This window comes from Alternaria ethzedia, assembly GCF_023757985.1.
Source record: "Alternaria ethzedia strain BMP 0044 chromosome Unknown scaffold_3, whole genome shotgun sequence".
In the NCBI taxonomy this organism is placed as follows: domain Eukaryota; kingdom Fungi; phylum Ascomycota; class Dothideomycetes; order Pleosporales; family Pleosporaceae; genus Alternaria; species Alternaria ethzedia.
In genome coordinates, this window is record NW_026056196.1 from 523,764 (window position 1) to 544,266 (window position 20,503).

A 20,503-nucleotide genomic window follows, 5' to 3' on the forward strand; every position below is an offset into this window, starting at 1 on the left:
AGCAGGTTCAGTTGATGGACAAGATATATCGACAGGCAACATGTGTTGCCATTTGGCTTGGACGAGAAGTGGATAACAGCGGGCAGGCGATGCAACTAATAGGGAAATTGAGCGCCTACAAAGCGACAAGTGAATGGACCAGCCTTTTGGAACATGGTGACTACAAAGCTTTGCACACTCTCTTCCGGAGGAACTATTGGAGTCGGCTTTGGGTTGTGCAGGAAGTATATTACGCACAGAGCAAGATAGTCTGCTGCGGTTCTTCCAAACTCCCCTGGGACCTACATAAGAGAGCATCAGATACTCTTTGGCAACACGAAAGCGACCCTTACCTCTGGACGGGACCGAGTAGCTTTCCAGATGTCCAACGTCTCATGGCGCTGGGTCCAAACTCTCTGTTAGAAGTTTTGCGAGCTTGCCGGAGGAAGCTGAGCGAGAACCCGAGAGATAAGGTATTCGGTGTGCTAGGCATACTTCCACAAGACATACGCGAACGCCTAAATGTGAGCTATGACAAAACTGTCAAGTCTCTATACCTGGAAGTCACCCAACTCATCGTTCGGTCCACGCATCGCCTTGATGTGATGCGCGAAGCGATCCACTTTCCTGTTCAGGTCAACTTTACTGATTTGCCCACATGGTGTCCAAACTGGGCACAGGTTCCAGAAAACTCGGCCTTATCCTCGGAGAACTTCTCGGCGGCGGGCTACAGCGACGCCGAATGCGAGTTCAAGGACGAGTTGCGGAAGCTTGAGATCTCTGCCATTGAAATGGATATCATCGATACGACGGGCGTGGCAGTGGGCACTCTGTGCTCTCTACAAGATTATCTCATGGCCTTTCTGAATTGGCGGGTGCTGCTTCTCTCTCGTTTCAACATTACAGAAGACGAAGAGTCGGACCATCCGCGCGTAGACGACTTCTGCAAAACGCTCTCATTGGGTCAGCCACTTGAAGAACTAGAGCATTGTTGGACGAGAGCCTGCTATTATATGTTCTCTTCATGGACCCAGGAGATATTCCCACGACTTCAGCTGGACTCTAAGTTCAAACAACAAGGGGAGTCAGACAACCCGCAACTCTATGAGCTACGATCATTCATACAAAAGAACTTCGGTAACAGAATGGTACGTTCAGAGTTTCTGTCTCAATGTCTCTGCTAACGTATTGTGTTATCTACAGATGGGTAGAACCTTCTGCATTACGATGGACGGATTGATGGGCATGGGAACTGGTTTCATGAGTCGCACAGACGTCGTTGTTGTGCCGTTTGGTTGTTCAACACCCATTATACTCCGCCTGGATGGTCAAAGCAATGAGTATCGCTACGTTGGGGACGTCTATATCCATGGTTATATGCATGGCGAAGCTCTCACAAGCGACAAGCCAGTCAAAAAGTACACGCTACACTGAAACGTCGATAGCTCATCAGATCTTCCTTTGAAGACTCGATCCAAAACTCTACGCAACCACCACAGGCCCAATACCAAACAGATCCAACTCCCTATTCTGCACCCAAACACCTCTCGCAATATTTCTACCAACCCAAGGCTCAAGGCTCCACCCCAACGCGCCCACCATCCACACAAAGCCGACCACACGCCAAAACAACCCATCCTTGAACCCCATCGCCTTCCCCAAGTCAATAACATGATCCTCCACCATAATGATCGCCGCCTGCAACAAAAAGCACCACAACGCGCCGTCGTCATCAAACTCGCAATTCACCAACATGCTCGCTACCCCATGCACCAACCCCGAGATACCAAACGCAACGAAAAGCTGAACATACTTGGACGCAAAAGAACCCTTGCGCAAACCCAGCACATCCCTCGCTAACCAAACACTAAGCGGAGAGCAAATACGACGGCATTGCTGATGCCACACCACAGACCAAGCGCTGCGCACACTGTACAAATCGCGGAACCTACCAAACATGGAGGGGCAGTCTCGTGGATTAGCGAGACCGGTGGCTACGGATACAATGCCGTAAGCGATGTTGTAGAACTCCATGGTGGTGAATGTGAGCATGATATGAAGCCAAGTGTAGTAGAAGCGAGTGAGGAAGGGAGAGTCAACCGGGAAGGGCTGGTGTGGTTTCTGCGTGCGGATATCGATCCAGGAGCCGTGGGGGGATGCGGCGGAGTGGCAGACTATAATGTCTTTTATGACGAAGAAGATGAGGCCGCGTACGAGCTTTCGGGCGATGAATTTACTTGGTTGGGTTAGTTGAGTCGGGGATGATAGGTTGGGGGTAGACTTACAGACGAGGGTAGTCGCCCGGTACTTCCATGCACACATTCTTGACCTGACTACTCCATCCCGTGTAACGGCTCCACGTCGAGAGACGAAGAGCCCACCATGCTCTGCTCCAGAAACTTCTCCCTGCACCACCGGGTCTGTCTCTGTAATCCAGCTGTTTCACGTCGTCATTCTTCTTGTCATTTTCATCCTTCTCATATTGTATCTTGTACCACCCGTCTTTGTCGGGGCTCCCCAGTAAGATCCAGTCAACATAGGTGAACACACGAGCGCCCACTCCACAGTTGATTGCTAGGTTGTAGCCCCAACCTGCATCCCCCCATTCTCGGTAAAGAGATTGAGCGGCGAGGAGAAGGAGAAGAGGGAGAGTGATAGCGATACGAGGGAGGCGGTGATCGGGTCCGGTGGCAAGGGTAAGGATGTTGAGTAGGTAGAGAAGGGGTACTTGTAATGTTATGATGATATCGGGAAGTTTAAAAAGAGACATTGCTATGATGCCGGCTCCGCAGTCCAGGAGATGGGAAGACTGGACTTACTGCGCATCGGTACATTGCGGCATACGACGGAATTTATATAGAGTGGGATATGATGCTTTGACCGGCCGTAAGATCTTAGTGTTCGTGGGTCGATTAGGGATCCTCCCTACATGCTGGCTTGGCCCAATGAGATGGGTTCGAGTACGTTAGCGCTAAGGTCCGTGATTTCGGGACAATGTCCCTGACTAGTGCAGTCAGATCGCGAATAGAAGGCCGTGAACTGTCATCTTAACCGCAATGTGGTCTTGAAAATTGGTATCATTACAATGCTATAGTCGTGGTTGTAGTCAATGCTGCAGATGGGTAGCCAGGTCGACACGCTGTGGCATTCCAGATTTGACATGTCCTCTCAGCACCTCTACTAAATTTCCACATCTTGAAAACTGGCTCCATCGCCATCGTCTTCAGCTGATGCTTGGCCTGGCTTCGGTCTCTGTGGTAAACTTGCTTCCAGAGACTTCTCGTCGTTGGGCTCAGGCTCAGATTCGTCCTCCTCGCTATCCTCTTGCTGTGGTTCCTTCCCATTTTGCGGCTTGAGATCCTCGGTTCGAGCCTTTTGCTCTTCTGTCTGCGTCTTCGGTTCCACTGAGTTTCGCTCGCTCTTCTCGCTAACGTCGTCTTTGGGCGGCGGAGGGGGTGGTGCTGTACCGTCGGTATCGCGGTCACGTCTCGGTTGCTCGGGTGTAGGTGGTGTCACCTCGGTGCGCGGGCTCATGATGGGACTTCTGGGTTGCTGCTGCTGCTGTTGTTGCTGAGGCTGCTGTTGTGATTGCTGGGCGGGTTGCTGGGAACCTCCTGGACCGACGCTTCGTAACCTAGGGTCCGCGTTCAGGTAGTAACCCCTCACACCGACGATCCTGCCCTCCCTCTCGCAGCCTATGACCCAATCCGGGACGACTACAGGTATGTTGTTTTCGACCGCCTTCTCCCATGCAGGCCCTCTGCCTTCGGTGCATACGAAGTGCGTGGTATCGATGCGCACATTGTCCGCGATCTTGGCGCCGATTCTTTCCACAGACCGCTGTAGAGACTCTCGGAGAGCCGCAGGCATGTGGCCGGGCGTGATGGTGATACCAGACAAGTCCGTCATCTTGTGTGTTTGTACCAACAGCTTCTCGCTACTGAAAGTACCCGCGCTTGTCTTGAGGACTAAATGGAACTGATATTCCGTGTCGACTGCCAGACCACTCAGCTTGGTGCTGTGCACGTCACTGGGCTTGGGTATTGTGCCTGCCTTGTTGCCATTGCGGTATAGTGTGAGGCTGCGCAGTTCGGCGGTCGCGATATCGATGGGGTCCCACTCGAGAACGACTGAGGTTTGCGTGGCATTGCGGCATTTGAGGACGGGGGCTGAGGGGGTGCGCTGGCCAAAGGTGCGGAAGATCTCCGACTGGAGCTCATGGAAGGCTTTCTGGGCGTCGGCTTCGGCTTTGTAGTTTCTTCCAACATCGATATCCACCATGGAGCCCGACGAGATGTCGGGGGGTAGCAATATAGAAGGGAACTCAATCTACCTTTACGTCAGCCAGATGAAGAGCAAGGATGCGCTTGCGCTGCGTTGAGCGCTGGGCGGCATTGAGGGGCTCACGAGACGCTTGTCTTCTGTCAGTAGCACTGCTACTCCAGCATCGACCTTTCCGACTGTGAGGGAGACGAGCATCTTGGGCGTGACTGTGTGAGGGTGTCGGACTTGGGAGACGTGTAATGTTTGGTAGAGCTGAGCGGCCGCGTACCTGACCATCAATGGCGCGGCCCGAAGAATCGCCGTGGCAGGCGCTAGCGGCCAGCTCTGGTCCACGCCCCTCTATGTTTTTCTATCAACACCATAGCATACCTAAGTAGAGCAAGCGCCATGGGAAGGCTACGCAGCGCTCATGGCGACTAAAGTGACATGATACAAGACTATGTAGCCATCTGCACGGTTGTAAATCGTGCCTCGACTTGGTGGATACGCAAAAGAAGCACCCGCGATTGACCTCGAGAACAAAATTCCTCGTTTCGACTTAGGTAGTCTGATACCTACGTCTATTCTTGCGATGCACAGTTCCAGCGATTCGAGGTTTGCTTGGAAACATCACAATCTTCTGGCAAGCTTGTCACTCTTTGCATAGACCTCGTGCGGCGTTTGGATATAATTCTTTACACTTGCCAGATTTCCAGCTCTGCGCTTGGGGGCATGTGAAAGAGGTTATTCATGCATCAGCAATTCACGACTAGCGATGATGACTTGGGCGGCTACTGTACAAATTCTGGTCAATACGTGCACTAACATGATCACTCGGTAGCATTGTTGGATCCAGAGGTGAAAGTAAACTATTATGTCGCGGTTAGGAGTAGGACTGAGCCGCATGATATGAGCGCTGCTCAAATGGGAACATCTAATCGATTCCGGTCAAAGTTCATGTGGGCGGCCAGACCTGCCACACCGACTTCCCAGCCCCCCTTGCGAGAGTCGTAAGACGCTGTATCGTATTCTTGAACTTCTCGGCTCGTGTGCATTCGTTTCATAATATTAAACTCGACCTTTTCGCACCGAAGACATGCAGCTGATGACGTCATTCATTACCATTGACCTCCCGCACATGAGTAGCCAAGTTGAATTTGCTTGGGGCTACCCGTTGGATGTCGGTGATACATCACGTGAATTGGCGTCTGGCGCGCAGGCTCGGAAACGCGACTATATGCATCCCAACTCTTGTACATAACTGTGCTGCATGCCGCGGAAGCAGGGTCGACACCACGCTCCAAAGTCGATACGTGTGGCATGCGAATCCCCATGCCGGGATCCGCTGTCACCACTCCACACCCCAGAAGGGCCTTCCGAAGCTGGCCAGGTCCGATCGGCGATGGCACGGTGGGGAGGGCCGGAGACTAACGTCTTTATCGTGGTTGCTTGTTCAAGGCTGGCGTCGCCCCCAGTAAGCGCGTTCAACACTTTGGCGCAGAGATTTTGAAAGCGGCTCAACAGATGGGCGACACGTGTAGCCGACGCTGCTGCAGCGGCGGGCATGGGCATTTCCAAGCTTCTGGCCAGCCTTTTTGCGGCTCGCTGGACATGGGATTGAAACCTGGCGGACGAGGGCGTTAGGCTAGAGTGGGCTTAGGTCAGCCGTTCGCGATAAGTCCCGCGCTGCACGGTTGCCGTCCTATGATGCATCGCGAGTTCCTGCGTCCAAAGTCGGTGGTAGCCACCACCAAGACACGCGCCTTGACAAAATCCCGTCCGTCTTCTGTCTCTTCCTCTATGCACACCACCTCCAAACATTGGACTCCCTCGCCATCAGCGTCTCTCATATACATTACCCCACCTACTTCTTCTCCACTATCTTGATCGTCTGAGTTACCCCATTGTTTGCTCCATACTACCTGCAGGAAATAATTCCTTCGACGCCGCTGCACGCGCCAACGCCCAAACCTCACTTGCTGTCTGCCGTCAACACTCCTCCTACACCCCTCCGGCACACATTGTCACCATGGTTCTCATTGAGAATCAAGAGTACCTCTGCGAAGAGGAGAAGCGTCTGAAGCAGGACCGAGAACGCACCGCCTACTGGAAGCGATGGGGCCCCTACGTTGCCGAGAGGCAGTGGGCAACTGGTCAGTCTCTATTCCCATGAATATGTTGCAATCAATCTAATAAGTGTCCAGTCCGCGAAGATTACTCGTGAGTACCCTTGCTGTCAACGCCATGGTATGCTACTAACAAACTTCTGCAGCGCTGATGGAGATGCCTGGAGCCGTGAGTACTCGCCTTCGGTGCCATCCGATTTCTCTAATGCCTCATAGATTTCACGCACGACATGGCGCGGTCGCGCGCCTTTCGCTGGGGCGAGGACGGCATTGCTGGTGTGTCTGATACACACGGCTTCCAGAACATTGCCTTCGCTTTCTGGAACGAGAAGGAGTATGTGTGCGCTAGTGGCACTCTTGCGATACACGCTGACTTTCTTGCAGCGACTTTCTAAAGGAGCGCCTTTTCGGTTTATCCAACCCACAGGGTAACCACGGCGAGTCGCTCAAGGAGTGCCATTTCCACCTGGACAACACGCCAACTGTATGTTGGCTTCGCTCGCTACAGAAATACCGCTGATTCAGTTGCAGCACTCGTACATGAAATTCCTGTACAAACTTCCTCAGCGGAAATTCCCATACGAAGAACTCATCGAGACGAACGCGAAGCGAACGCGGTTGGACAAGGAGTACAACCTCGTTGACACAGGCATCTTCGACGATGACCGGTATTGGGACATTTTCATCGAGACTGCGAAGGAAGCGGACGATCCAGAGGAGATGTGCTTCCGAGTGACAGCTTACAACCGTGGCCCAGAACCGGCGCCGCTGCACATTGTACCTCACTGTTGGTTCAGGAATACCTGGGCATGGGGCCACGAGGACCCGAGTCTGAAACCCTCAATCACCAAGATTGGCCCAACAACGGCGCAGTCGAAACACCACAAGCTGGGTGACCGCTACTTCCAGCTCTCCCCGTCCCCTGGCACCGGCCCGAGCGGCGAAGACGTACAGCCCGAGCTTCTCTTCACCGATAACGACACCAACTACAAGGGGCTGTGGAACGTGGAGAACAAGGTTCCATATGTCAAGGACGCTATCCATCGCCGCATCGTGGACGAGCAGAAGGATGCTGTCAATCCTGAGAACACTGGTACCAAGTGCGGTGCTTGGTACGCGTTCGACGAAGGCGACGGTGTCCCACCTGGCGAGTGCGCTGTAGTCCGCTTCAGGCTCTCAAAGAGAAACGACGGATTCCTTGACGAGGAGATGTTTGACGACATTATAGAACAGCGTCGCGCCGAAGCCGACGAATTTTACTACAGAATCAGCCCTCTCCCAATCGCTGACGATTTGCGCAACATCCAGCGTCAGGCATTCTCCGGCATGATGTGGTGCAAGCAATACTACCACTTCATCTGGGACCAGTGGGCTAACGGCGACCCTGGCATGCCTCCTCCACCACCCGGTCGCAAGGCTATACGCAACAAGGAGTGGAAGCACATGTACCTGGACGATATTTTGTCCATGCCCGACTCTTGGGAATACCCCTTCTTCGCCGCATGGGACAGTGCTTTCCACTGTATCACACTCGCCATGATCGACCCCGACTTCGCCAAGAAGCAGCTCGACCTTTTCACACGTGAGTGGTACATGCACCCGAACGGGCAGCTACCGGCATACGAATGGAACTTTGGCGACGTGAACCCTCCGGTACATGCCTGGTCGCTATTCCGGGTCTTCAAGATTGAGCGCAAGATGTACGGACGTGAGGACTTTGATTGCCTCGAGCGCGTATTCCAGAAACTGTTGCTGAACTTTACGTGGTGGGTCAACCGAAAAGACGCTGACGGAAAGAACATCTTCGAAGGTGGTTTCCTCGGTCTCGACAACATTGGTCTCTTCAACCGTTCAGACCCATTGCCGACCGGCGGTACCCTGGAGCAGGCCGACAGTACTGGCTGGATGGGCTTCTACTGTCTGAACATGCTGAACATCTGCCTTGAGCTCGCCAAGCGACGACGCATCTACGAAGACATGGCCTCCAAGTTCTTCGAGCACTTTTTGATGATCAGCGACGCTATGCAATTCCGCAGCGACGGCGAGTCGAAGCCGCTGTGGAACGAGGAGGACGGGTTCTACTATGATGCCATCTCTTGGGGTGGTCCATGGAGCCATCAGATGCCCGTCCGTTCTCTGGTCGGTCTCATTCCTCTGTACTCGACTATGACGCTAGAGCCGGAGGTTATCAACCGCCTGCCCAGCTTCAAGAAGCGAGTGGAATGGTTCATTGCTCACCGTCCCGAAACTTCGAAGCGCAACATCCATACGCTCTCCAAACGTGGTAAGGGCGACCGCTTGCTTCTGTCACTTGTCAACGAAGACCGACTGAAGCGGATAATGAAGAGAATGTTGGACGAGGATGAGTTCTTCGCCGACCACGGCATCCGATCGCTTTCGAAATACCACAAGGATCATCCCTATAGCATGGACGTCAATGGTCAGAAGTATGAGGTAGCTTACCTTCCCGGTGACTCAGACAGCGGTCTCTTTGGTGGCAACAGCAACTGGCGAGGTCCCATCTGGTTAGCCGTCAACTTCCTACTCATCGAGTCTTGCCAGAGGTTCCATCTCTACTATGGCAACGATCTCAAGGTTGAGTGCCCTACGGGGTCGGGTGACTACATGCATCTCGGCCACGTTGCAGAGGAGATTCAACATCGTCTTCAGCATTTGTTTGCTCGCGGAGATGACGGTAGAAGGGCCATCAACGACGGCAACCAAATGCTCGACTTTGACCCGAACTGGAAAGATTACATGTGGTACCACGAGTTCTTCGATGGTGATACCGGCCGTGGCTTGGGAGCGACGCATCAGTGCGGCTGGACCGGTCTGATTGCGAAGATGATTCACGACACTGGGTAAGCTCAACGACATTACGTATAGTACCTTCACTAACGACGTGCAGCATGACGTGCCGTCTGCCACAAACGCCGCGCACACCTACAGGCGCTGCCGACCATTACTTCGACGATGTGTTCACCACGACAGGCAAACCAGCGAAGCGCCAGACACTCCGCCGATCTTCTACTAGCCGTAGCATAGGCTTCCGAAGTGACTGGGGAGAGACCTCAACCAACGGCGAAGAGGAGGACGCTACAAGCCCGATCAAACGCAAGAACTCGGTCGGTGTACTGGACCAAGCTGCCCTTGACCAGAAGTCGGCAATGGAGGATCGTCTCCACCATTACGTAGCTGGTCAACTTCAGCGCATCAAGACGGGCATGCAGGACTACGAACCGGATGAGTTTGAGACCATGACGGACGGTGGCTCCGACTCGAGGCCGCAGACGCAGAACGGTCGTCGCAACGGACGTGGTCGTGACAAAGGCGACTATTTTGAGCAAGACCCGTACTTCAGCAAGTGAGGTCTGACAGGATGTGTGGGTATGGAGCGGTAATCATCAGCGGTGGAAGTTGTCAGCGTATATCCTAGACCTAGAATAGACCTAGAGTAGACCTCCCAAAAACATTACGATATCTTCTTTTCTTCTCCGAATTACCTCCGTTGGTATATCTCGGTGATGCGCTCACGAAAGTCATTGCGACAACATCCAGCCCGCGCATAGGAGAGACAGATTTTACAATGCGCTGCCAGCGGAAATTCGTCTCGCATCTCTTCCAACATGTCTCGAGGCGGTCAGACGGAAAAAGCAGACATGAAAGTTGAGGGTGGGCCAATTGGGTGGGCGCGACATCTGGACCAAGTTGTTAGTGCGGCGATCGAGGCCGGTGGTTGCGGCGGTCGCGATTGTTGATTGTGGGGTCCTGTCCAAACACCCCTCCCCCAAGCCAGCCCATCCAACGTCATTGACTCTCTGCCCTTCTCTGTTACCCTCTTCTTGTCGCTCGCTCACGTTGTTTACCTTCACCTTCTACTTCTTGTTGCTACCAGGTTTGTCGCAGTCCCATTACCTTGTATTGTTTGCCTTGGCTAACCATCGGAATGCGCGACAGCAGATAGCACACACGCACGCACGCAGTACCGGTCCATACGATAGCACGAATCGAGAGTAGATATGTCGGGATTTATAAGTACAATGTTCGTCTCCCTTTCCGCTCTTCTACTGCAGGATATACGACCCACGAGACGAAATCGCGTCCTTGATCGCTAGCCTGTCGCGCCTGAGCCTGGCGCCGGAGTTGCGCAAATACACGGATCAATAGTGACAAGACCACAATGTGCAGGCCATGCGACATTATTGGGATATGCCAGGTCGAAAGAGACATCTGAGTTCATGGCAGAAGGCTGGAGAGAAGTCTCGCTTGAGATGGGAGATTCATACTACGAACACAGGCTGACTTCTGCGCTAGCAACCCGCGAACTCGCGCACCGTTCAAGCCGTCGAAGAATCGAGGCACCAGCAGCTGGCAGCTGAAGCAGTATGCCGAGGCCACACTCGGTAGCGGCAGTCTAAGGAAGGCTGTCAAGCTACCCGAAGGCGAGGACAAGGACGAGTGGCTTGCCGTCAATGGTAGGAGCATATCTCTGCCGATTTGGGGACTCGTGCTGATACGCGACCGCAGTCGTCGACTTCTACAACCAGATCAACCTGCTCTATGGCTCCATCACAGAGTTCTGCTCGCCACAAAGCTGTCCTGAGATGAAAGCGACCGACGAGTGAGTATGAACCAAGTCCACATATGCGCAATGCTGACTATCGACAGGTTTGAGTACCTCTGGCAAGATTCCGAGAATTACAAGAAGCCTACCAAGATGCCCGCACCCGAATACATCGAACACCTCATGGCATGGATACAGTCCAATGTCGACAACGAGTCCATGTTTCCCTCGCGCATCGGCGTTCCCTTCCCCAAGACATTTCCAGCGCTCATCAGGAATATGTTCAAGCGTCTATACCGCGTCTACGCACATATCTACTGCCACCACTACCCCGTCATCATCGAGTTGGGCCTGGAGCCTCATCTCAACACCAGCTTCAAGCACTATGTGCTGTTCATAGACGAGCATGGGCTGGCAAGTGGGAGCAAGGACTTCTGGGGACCGTTGGGTGATTTGGTGGAGAGCATGCTGAGAAGTGATTGAGCGCATCCCGGCGCTCGACTAGAGTATGAGAGACGGAGAACAGACACGAGACTCTACGCGTGACGAGCATATTTTGACGGCGTTGAGGAGCATATGCACAATTTGCATAACTACGGAGGTATTACGAGCATGTACGCTTGTTAACGATGTATTAGTAGCGGTGAATTAACATAATGATTTCAAAATCCACCGCGCACATCTCGACGGCAATCGCCGGGAATCCAGCCCAGGGGTGTAAGAGCTGCCCAGGCGGCAACTCGTATCCAAGTTCCAGAGCGTTTGCTGTCTCAGCAGAGTGGACTTTGGAGACTTGAGCGAACGCCGGGTGGGGCAGAGTTCGTGTATCGGTGGCTTGGCAGATAGTAGACATGGAAGACGTTCATGCCTTGCCCTCTCAACCAAACATCCGGTCCATACTTATGCCACGTACTTCGGTCCTTTCCTAATCGCGAAACTGCGAACACCGTCTAGCGATGTTGGCGATGGCGACTGCTATATGACAAACGCGCTATTACGCATGACCAGTGACTATGCTGACGACGTCGATTCAGCCGGAGCGATGCTAGCAACCTGTTTACACAAAGTTCAAAGCATCCTAGCAAAACGGTTACTGCGTGCTTCAGTATGGCCTCTAGTCTGGTAGCGATATTGAAGTTGCGGCCAATCGGGTGCATCTGCTTCCCTATTCAGCTACGGTGCTCAACCTCTTTGAGGCCACGTGAACCGAGCGCCCGGAGTATTATCAGCCTTCAAGGTTGCGTCACACGGCAGTGCGGTGTGAACGGTTGCAGCTCAAGAAGCGGAGAAGTTCGTTTTGAACGGTCGCGAGAATAGCCGAGATGAGCCCTGAAGGGGGGCAGGGCGGAGCGTGAGACATTGGGCAAACCTTCTCGTCTAACACGAGAGCGAGCATAAAGCACAACAACGGGCAACCCAGCTGTACAAGTTCCTCGGTTTTGTCGCGTCCTTCCCGGCATTCATTTACGCGACCTTGCGAGCAGATGTCGCGATTGCCGAATTGCGGGGAGCGATACAACGTTGCGTGCAGAGTGTGGGGAAAATGCACCACGAGGCAATGACAGGGGCAATCTATAAGGCCAGACAATGCAAGTCAAGGCATCGGGTAGGTTGACAGCGTGTGGGAACTGTGACAGCGGCTCTCTGACCTCTCAGATGCCACTACCCCGGGTACCGTTTCAGTACCCAAGCTCCGCCCACCCCTGCACGGTGCACAGCATGATGGTTCTCGGCCTCGAGTATCGAAAACAGTTTAATCTCTCCTTGCAGCCGGACTAAAGAAGGGACCCCTCTTTTTCAGTATCCTTCAAATACAATTTCCTGGCACTGCGCGCGGATCACTCTGGCTAACAAACCATGCCATTCGGTTTCTACTTCGACTTCAGATCACTCATTCCGCAATGATGCCGCAACATCTCCGCAATATCGCCCTTGCCGTCGAGCTCTTCGCGGTCTTTGCACGATGCGCACATCTCAACTATACTGGAGAGGCCGTCACATCTCGTTTCTGGGACTGCTGTAAGCCATCATGTGGTTGGAACGGCAAAGCAGATTTCTCGAGTCCGGTAGAATCGTGTACGGCCGACGACAAGCCCACGGACGATGCTGCCGGCACTGGTTGTAACGGCGGTTCCGCGTTTCAGTGCTCCAGCCAGCAGCCATGGGCCATCAACGACACTGTTTCATATGGCTATGCCGGTGCCTTTATTCTACCCGAACTTACTCACGGAGGTATAGAGGGCGCCTGGTGCTGCGCATGCTACCAGCTCGACTTTACGAGTGAGCCTCTGATCGGCAAGAGCATGATTGTTCAAGCCTCGAATACCGCCTACGATGTAACCGACCGAAACCGGTTTTCACTTGCAGTAAGCCTTCAATAAACGTTCATCATCATAATAGCAAAGCTGAACTATCTAGATTCCTGGCGGTAACACAACATCGACAAATGCATGCGCCCAGCAGTATGGCGTGGACCAAAGCGTCTTCGGTGAGCTCATGATGGGTGTCAGCTCCACCGAGGACTGCAAAAAGCTACCCGAGAACCTGAGAGCCGGTTGCGAATGGCGCTTTGATTGGTTCAAGGATGCATCGTACCCTAGGTAAACATGCCCTCATCTCGATCCGCAGGCTACACAAATTATATAGACTAACGTCACACAGTGCGAACTTCAAACGCGTAGTCTGTCCCGCGGAAATTACAGCCAAGACAAACTGCATCCGTAATGACGACAAAGTGCTGGCTGGCGAGGCTTCCGCCGCCCAGAGCCTCATGTCTGGCTCCCCTACTATGGCTTTCTTCGCCGCTGGCATACTAGCTTTAATATCGATATAGCATCGGTGACGCCGATGCCGTGCGTCACCCTTCGCTTTTGGCAGCCCTCTTTCACGATCGTCACGTTCTTTTCTCATTTCTCTTGTGTCCGCTCATCTTTGGAGGCTGGTTGGCAAGTCTTGTCAGATGATGGATGTTTTCTCATGCATGGATACCCTATCAATAAAATATTTGCATCAAAATGGATTGCATGTTGCGCCACGAATGGCGCATGGTAATCTCTCCATTACGTCTTCAGTGCCGGATTTGCCGGTGACGTTACTACGAGTGTACCGTCTTTCTTCTCATTACCTCTTCTTGGGTCCAGAAGGAGGTAACATGTATGCTAGCAAGACTAAGACTTTGCACAGGGAGGTTCAATGGCGTTCATTGCAACGCTGTACGGCAAGATATTTACGCCTTCAATGACAAGGCACTCTACACTCGCTCAAGAACCCCACACTGTGGCGTGAACTCAACAGAAAGAAATCATGAGACATGGCTGGTGGTGCAATGAAGCAGCTAGAATGGTTGGTGGAAACCGAAAAGTCCAAGGCATTAAACGTCCTTTCAAAACTCAAGAGACCACTCACAGCACCAAACCTAGCCGATATTCAAAAGCCATCCTATCACGAGCGCACGCCATTCCGCCACGCCCAAATCCCCTTCGTCCCCAAACGCTCATCATGCACTCCACAGTGCACCTCCCAGATACGCCCTTACCTCAAGAAACACAGCTGAGTAAGAACCCGCCCTACCCATCATTTCCAGCCTTCCCACCATCACCTACCGATCACCACATCCTCCAAACCCTGCATATCCATTTAGGCAAATGACATCCGAACAAGATCTTTCACGCCCATTCTTGAAAATCACATCACACGTACCCCCGCCAGCCAGCCGGCGATGCGCGAGCGACCGCTTCGCTCCGCACCGAAGAGGGGAGATTATCCATATTGAGCCGGGGCGGGCGCTAACGAAAATCTGATATATTACATGGATATGGGCTGGACTGGACTAATGGGGTGTACTAATGCTGGGCGGGTGGGCAAATGTCACGAGTTACGGAGGAAATGGAGGAGGATGCTGGATGGATGGATGGATGGGGGAAAAGGAAACAGGGCGAGGAAGGGGTGGGCTTTTGCCACACACTGGGCAAGGGGATGGCTGGTCTGAATGGTAGGTGTAGACGAGTAGGTTTGTGTGTGGTGCGAGGGTGAAGAATTGGGTGCGCGTGAGGGAGGTGCGAGGACGACGTTGACTGGAGGATACAAACATCTACCTTTGTGCCTTCGTACAACTGTACCCCTCGCTTACGCGCAGGCAAGATCCTTTCCGTCGCGTGCATCATCGCACAACACAACGCGTGAAATGAGAGTACGCGCTTGCTGAGAGATTTCGCCCAGGCACTCAACTCTTGTTTTTCTTCTTTCTCCGCCCAAGGCCTCGGCGATGCCCCAGTTGTGGATTCCGTGCCTCGATGGGGGTGGAGGTGCGTAATAGCTTTGCCAGTCGGACGACAGTTGCTGCTTCAAGTAAGGTTTCCGCGCGATCTGGGTAATGAGGAATAAGCAACGAGAAACCGAATGCGCTTCCCGCCGTTGCGAAGGCGAGGGGATGGTGGGACTAAAACTCTAGATTGGACCCGCGAATCCTGTGTAACGGAGATTGGGATGCGGGAATTGGGTCTGGGGTCGTTGGAGTCTGGATTGCCTTGGCTGTAGGGTATCTGGGTATGTGAAGGAGACGACCTTGTTGTATAGGCCTGGGATCAAGAAGTCTCAGCGCAGCGCATTTCACGAATACATTCGTCACGTAGACAAGAAGTGCGAGAACTGATTGCAAGTCCATCGCAGCGCACCCAGGCCATCCATTCCAGTCATCCCCGCCACCCGCGATGACCTTCCACCCCTCGCCCACGTCGCAACACACGACACGACACGACACGAGACACGCTGACGCACAGACAGCATGATCAGCAACTCGACCACCCCTGCGGCAAAGGAACGGCTCGGATTGCGTCTTGACAAGGCAAGTACCACACCATGACGGGTTGGACGGTTATACCCCAGATCCATCGCTCGCCATGCGCACCCCTGCGGACAAACGGGCCTGAGCGCCGCCGTGGTGTGGTTGGATGCTGGTGGCAGGCTAACGTAACTTTACTGAAATTGAGACAACGGAAACCCGCCACTCGGATAGGGCGTACGGGACTTGGGTGTGCGTAAAGGTAGGTACGTACCAGATGTGTGACTGCCGACATGAAGGGGTCTGGGGTTGGGTCGAGGAGGGTGAGGGTTTTTCGGGTCGTTGTTTGGGCGGGTCGGGTTTGTGGTGTCTTGCAGTTTTGCGGAATTGTTGATGAGAATGTGTAGCTAAGTTTTGAACGTGAGCACAGCGAGACGTTGCAGATATCAAGATTCATCGTATATTGTTCATTCGCTATGGTATCATAATGCTCTCGGGTATGGGTATATCTCCTCGTCAACCTCATCATCTTCAATCCCCCGCAACCTCGCCGGCGTCAACGGCGCAATGGGGCATAACGTCTGCGTGGAGAACCTCGCTGTGGGGCTCAGCGTTGGGCTGTCCATGCTTTTCCACTCCGTATACGCATCTTTACTCTCCACGAGCGTTGGCGCAGAACCCAAACTACCCACACTCCTAACCGTCTCTAATATGTCACCCTTCTCGCAGGAGTCGGCCGTGCTATACCGATCCAAGCTATTCCTTCGCGATCGGGGAAAATAACTTCGTTTCTGGTAGCGCTGTTCCCCTGTGGTGCAGATTCGAGGTGGGAAATCTGGCCGGCAGTCCACCTTACTGCTGAGGTCGCCTTTGGAGCGCGAGGCCAGGCTGCTGGAAAAATCATCCTGGATGCAGGGCAGAATCTTCTGTACCACACGATTCTTTCTTGTGTAGCGGCTGAAGTCTGAAGCGTCCGATTTCCTCGGTTGTTGTTGCTGTTGTTGTTGCCAATCACCACGAAACTCGCGGTCTATAGGCGTCGCTTTGGTTCGGAAGTTGAAGATCCATCGTGTGACGAGGCCGCGTAGAATCGGTATGTTGGCTACGATGATTGCTACGTTGTTTTCAATGTGGTTGATGCAGTAGTCGATCGGATAGGTCCAATCGGGGTTGAATAGAGTGTAGAGGCGGTCGCGATATGATAGGTAGATTTTTGCCGCGCCGATGGCAGTGACACTGTGGAGAGGTCAGCTATTATCCTCGCATAATAGATCAGTGTGACTTACGCGAGACTGCAAGTAAAGACCACCAAGACCACCAAACGGGACCTCAATCGAGCACTCATCATTCTTCGCACAATGATGAAAGGTATCGGAAGGATCAGAACATCGGTGAGTAGGTTGGCGCATGTGACCCAAATCAACATCTCGCCCATTTTATGTCTGCCCATGCAATGCAGGTTGCCGAAAGTCCTCGGCTTCCAAGTGTTTCCAGTTAGAGGTGGGCAGATGAAGATGTACAAGAACCATGGTATCAATGCGCTTCCAACAGTGAAGACCAAGATGGCGTAGAGTATTCGCTTGAGCCATTCAATAACGGAACCGGCCCGAAGGAGGAGAAGGATGATCGACGCTTTGACGAGTGGTAATATGGGGATGTTCAAGAGGTTGAACGCCATGACAACCTGCTGCTGTTAGTTATCTCGTCGTGGCATGGTGAGAGTAGACATACGGCATAGTACTCGTCATAGTTTGGTTCTATCTCGTTCGGCGGCACCTCCCAGATATGCACGCCAACATGCCACATCTTGACATCTGTTCAGGGTCAGTGAGAGCCAGTGTCGGCGCTTACATCAGTACGTACGTCGATGAGAAGGTCCTATGAGGGCTATGGAAAGCAGTAACGGAAGTATGATAAGCCAGTCATCTATACAAGCAGGTCAGTACGGTTCGCGCAAGAGATGTTGAACGCCATACCCCAGCTCAATCGTAAGTTCAGCTTCCGCCGTGTGTATATCCTCAGAATAACGAATATCGAAGCCAGAAGGGGAGTGCCGTAGATCACCCCCAGGCAGGTGAGTTGAAGAGGATAGGTAGGCATCTCGACGACCTACTCTCAGAAACCTGAAGAAATCGCGAAAACCACATCTCGCCCTGCTGGTGGGTGGGCTTCCTCATATAAACCCGGAACAAGGTCAAGGGCTGCGAAACCCTTGTCCCCTTACGCGCGCCCAAGGCAGGCACAGCCGGGTGTCTCCCAAGAGGTCCCCCGCAATTTGCTACTTACTGCATATTAACACTTACAGAAACAAGTTAAGCAGAGGCCCTTCTATTTGCCAAACGGTCTAGTCTCCCGTCGGTCACCCTCACGTGGATGTGCTTGCTGGCTGCACTTTACACATGCCACTCAAAAGGCTTGTCATCGCTATAGAAGCCGGTCGTACTCCATGGTGCGACGGTCTGGATATCGCACTTGCCGCCTCTCAATTAATTCTCTTACACGAACAGCGCACTACATGAGAGATGGCTGGCTTCCAACATCTCGGAGACTGCGCAGCCGAAGACGTCCAACGGGGCCTGTTGCGCGGTCCGGTTCGTGGCTGTCAGAGACATGAGAAGCGGGTGTTGTGTGCAGGCGCCAATTGTTCGTTCGCAAGTGGGCATCCGCCAGCGCTAGTACGGAGGACTTGGTGTAACGTATTCATCCTGGAACCTGGACCGATCACAGCGTGTCTAGTAACCGATCCCTGTCGCAGCGAATCTGGGGCCGCCGCTTAAAGGGCAAGACCCAATGGAGAGCGTTAGATATAGTGAATGCGAAGCAGCGGACAGCACGACTGTGGGGATGTCTGCAAGCGAAAGAATCGAATACGGCGACGGCGCAATTCTAACAATATCATCTCGGAGGTAAAGGCTGCGTGGTGGAGCAGTCTGCGTGAATGCGTGGAGATTGTAGGAGCTCAAGCGTGTTCAACAGGTATCACGTTCCGGGGATGTTTCGAGAACAACGGCTTTGGGTAACGCGCCCTCGATGCGACGGCGGAGGTCACTCGGCCCAAGACCGTTTCAGAGGGTCACACTGACGTTCCGCCCAGTGCCCACTTGGGATCGTCATACTGTATCCTTCATTTAATAGCATTGCGACAGCGGAAGTCGGACGAACAAGATCAGACGGGAAACTGCCGGCGATCTGTGCGCTCGTATATTGGGCTACCTACAAGAAGCCTGCTCGGATGAGGTCATCGGCGGGCGGAATAGCTTGATGGGCGCACTGTATCGCATCCAGAAGTGCAACGGCCTGAGGTTTGCATCTGGTAGTAGGTCAGACCGAGGTCGTTCGCCTGCGCGTAAAGAGAAGGTGCCAATGACGCGTGAAACCACATCACCGTCATGTGTGAACAGTCAATCTCGCAGATACGCAAACAAGCAAAAATATAAAAAGATAAGAGTGTGGAGCGGAGCTCGAAGATTGCGTAGCAACGTAGAAGGTTGGAGCTTCAAAATTCTTTTAAGGTTAGCCCAACGTTGGCCGCCGAAACGCACGATGTCGCATACACGCATTCCGAGATGTGGGATTTCCTTTTGACGCAGTTCATCGGTTTTCTCTTTTCCCCGGAGATGCATAAAATCGATCTGTTCAGCACGAATTAGAGACTCCACTATACGCTGCGCAGCGAGAAAGGGCAAGCGTAACTTCTAAGAATTTTGCACTGCTACAAAGACGTACAAGTGAGCTTGTGGTGACTCAACCGTCCAGAACCATTGCCTTGATAAGCAGATATATTACAATCGTGGCTATGTGTCGGAGCAGCGCGAAGGTCTAGGGTCCGCGTGGCAGCTTCAAATGGCCCGAATACCAGTACCAGGAAATGTTGAGCGCGACCCAGACTGGACGGTAGCATGCAAGCATATAGCCTTCGGCGTTACCAAGAGCTCGTCGTGGGTCAACTCTATACCAGAGGCATGGTCCGGTTTCGCATCTCCCGTCGTCAAGCAGGCTTCCTCCCCGATGCGAATGACGCGATCATGTACAGCACTCCAGTGCCCATACCAACACCAGCTCCTCCCAGCATGGCACTCCCAACAGTTATCGGCACCCGGCCGCTCCGTGCAGCGATCAGAGCCCCGGCAGCACCGGTCCCAGCCGCGCCAAGTGTGACCCAATCTGTTTTCACTTCGCCATGATTCTCCAGTATCCGCCATGACCTATCTTTCCACTCTATTTCCTCTCGGCCTCTCATGCGGCCCCATGTCATGATCGCGCCAGCTGCTGTTCCTAGAACGAGGCCGCGACCGGCAGTCTTGAGCGTACGAGATAGGATTGTAGCGTAATCGATCGGGGAATTACGGTATCGTGCTGCGATGATAGAGGCTGGAAACTGGAGGATTGAAAAGAAGGAAAATGACATGGCTGAAGCGCGCATGACATGCAGGTATAGGATACTGCGCGCATACGGCTGGTCTTCGGCGTAAGGAGGATGTGGGAACAAGGACGTCATCTCGAACGTTCGGCGCGCGATTCGTAGATGATTCGAGGTCGAGGGCGCAATGTGGTTATGCGAATCGGACTGAGGATGATTTCGGTCGAGGTTTGGTTCGATCGTGTATTGGCGTTGTTTCTGGGTGTATCGAAGTGTAGGCGAGCTTTGACGAGCTACAGGTAAGTATCGAACCTCTTGGGGGGAAATCAGTTCATCATATGTTCGCAGCGAGAGGGGTTGCCTGAGAGCATGCGCGCATGCTTCTCGTCCGTATGCCCCGATGAGGCCCTACAGTCGGAGAGAACCTGATG

General features: G+C 53.2%; 6 protein-coding genes across 6 annotated transcripts; 4 read left to right on the top strand and 2 right to left on the bottom strand.

The window, feature by feature from the left end:
* Nucleotides 1-374: 374 nt before the first annotated feature.
* Nucleotides 375-1,413, top strand: J4E87_001670 (uncharacterized protein; the record flags this gene model as incomplete). Its single annotated transcript, XM_049373311.1, has 2 exons — nucleotides 375-1,127; nucleotides 1,183-1,413. The coding sequence occupies 2 exons, from the start codon at nucleotides 375-377 to the stop codon at nucleotides 1,411-1,413; spliced, it is 984 nt and encodes a 327-aa protein (XP_049236681.1).
* Nucleotides 1,414-3,159: 1,746 nt separating this feature from the next.
* On the bottom strand, nucleotides 3,160-4,458 carry J4E87_001671 (uncharacterized protein; the record flags this gene model as incomplete). The annotated part of the gene is made up of 2 exons (XM_049373312.1): nucleotides 3,160-4,308; nucleotides 4,387-4,458. 2 exons carry the CDS (start codon nucleotides 4,456-4,458, stop codon nucleotides 3,160-3,162), a joined length of 1,221 nt encoding a protein of 406 aa, XP_049236682.1.
* A 1,813-nt stretch (nucleotides 4,459-6,271) lies between these two features.
* J4E87_001672 (uncharacterized protein) lies at nucleotides 6,272-9,736 on the top strand (the record flags this gene model as incomplete). The annotated part of the gene is made up of 7 exons (XM_049373313.1): nucleotides 6,272-6,395; nucleotides 6,447-6,462; nucleotides 6,515-6,537; nucleotides 6,585-6,702; nucleotides 6,753-6,852; nucleotides 6,900-9,229; nucleotides 9,277-9,736. The coding sequence occupies 7 exons, from the start codon at nucleotides 6,272-6,274 to the stop codon at nucleotides 9,734-9,736; spliced, it is 3,171 nt and encodes a 1,056-aa protein (XP_049236683.1).
* A 258-nt stretch (nucleotides 9,737-9,994) lies between these two features.
* Nucleotides 9,995-11,415, top strand: MOB11 (Maintenance of ploidy protein mob1; the record flags this gene model as incomplete). Its single annotated transcript, XM_049373314.1, has 4 exons — nucleotides 9,995-10,078; nucleotides 10,666-10,843; nucleotides 10,896-10,989; nucleotides 11,037-11,415. The coding sequence occupies 4 exons, from the start codon at nucleotides 9,995-9,997 to the stop codon at nucleotides 11,413-11,415; spliced, it is 735 nt and encodes a 244-aa protein (XP_049236684.1).
* Nucleotides 11,416-12,836: 1,421 nt separating this feature from the next.
* Nucleotides 12,837-13,765, top strand: J4E87_001674 (uncharacterized protein; the record flags this gene model as incomplete). The annotated part of the gene is made up of 3 exons (XM_049373315.1): nucleotides 12,837-13,298; nucleotides 13,351-13,532; nucleotides 13,594-13,765. The coding sequence occupies 3 exons, from the start codon at nucleotides 12,837-12,839 to the stop codon at nucleotides 13,763-13,765; spliced, it is 816 nt and encodes a 271-aa protein (XP_049236685.1).
* Nucleotides 13,766-16,194: 2,429 nt separating this feature from the next.
* On the bottom strand, nucleotides 16,195-17,812 carry J4E87_001675 (uncharacterized protein; the record flags this gene model as incomplete). Its single annotated transcript, XM_049373316.1, has 5 exons — nucleotides 16,195-16,948; nucleotides 16,999-17,396; nucleotides 17,444-17,526; nucleotides 17,576-17,638; nucleotides 17,689-17,812. 5 exons carry the CDS (start codon nucleotides 17,810-17,812, stop codon nucleotides 16,195-16,197), a joined length of 1,422 nt encoding a protein of 473 aa, XP_049236686.1.
* Nucleotides 17,813-20,503: the final 2,691 nt, after the last annotated feature.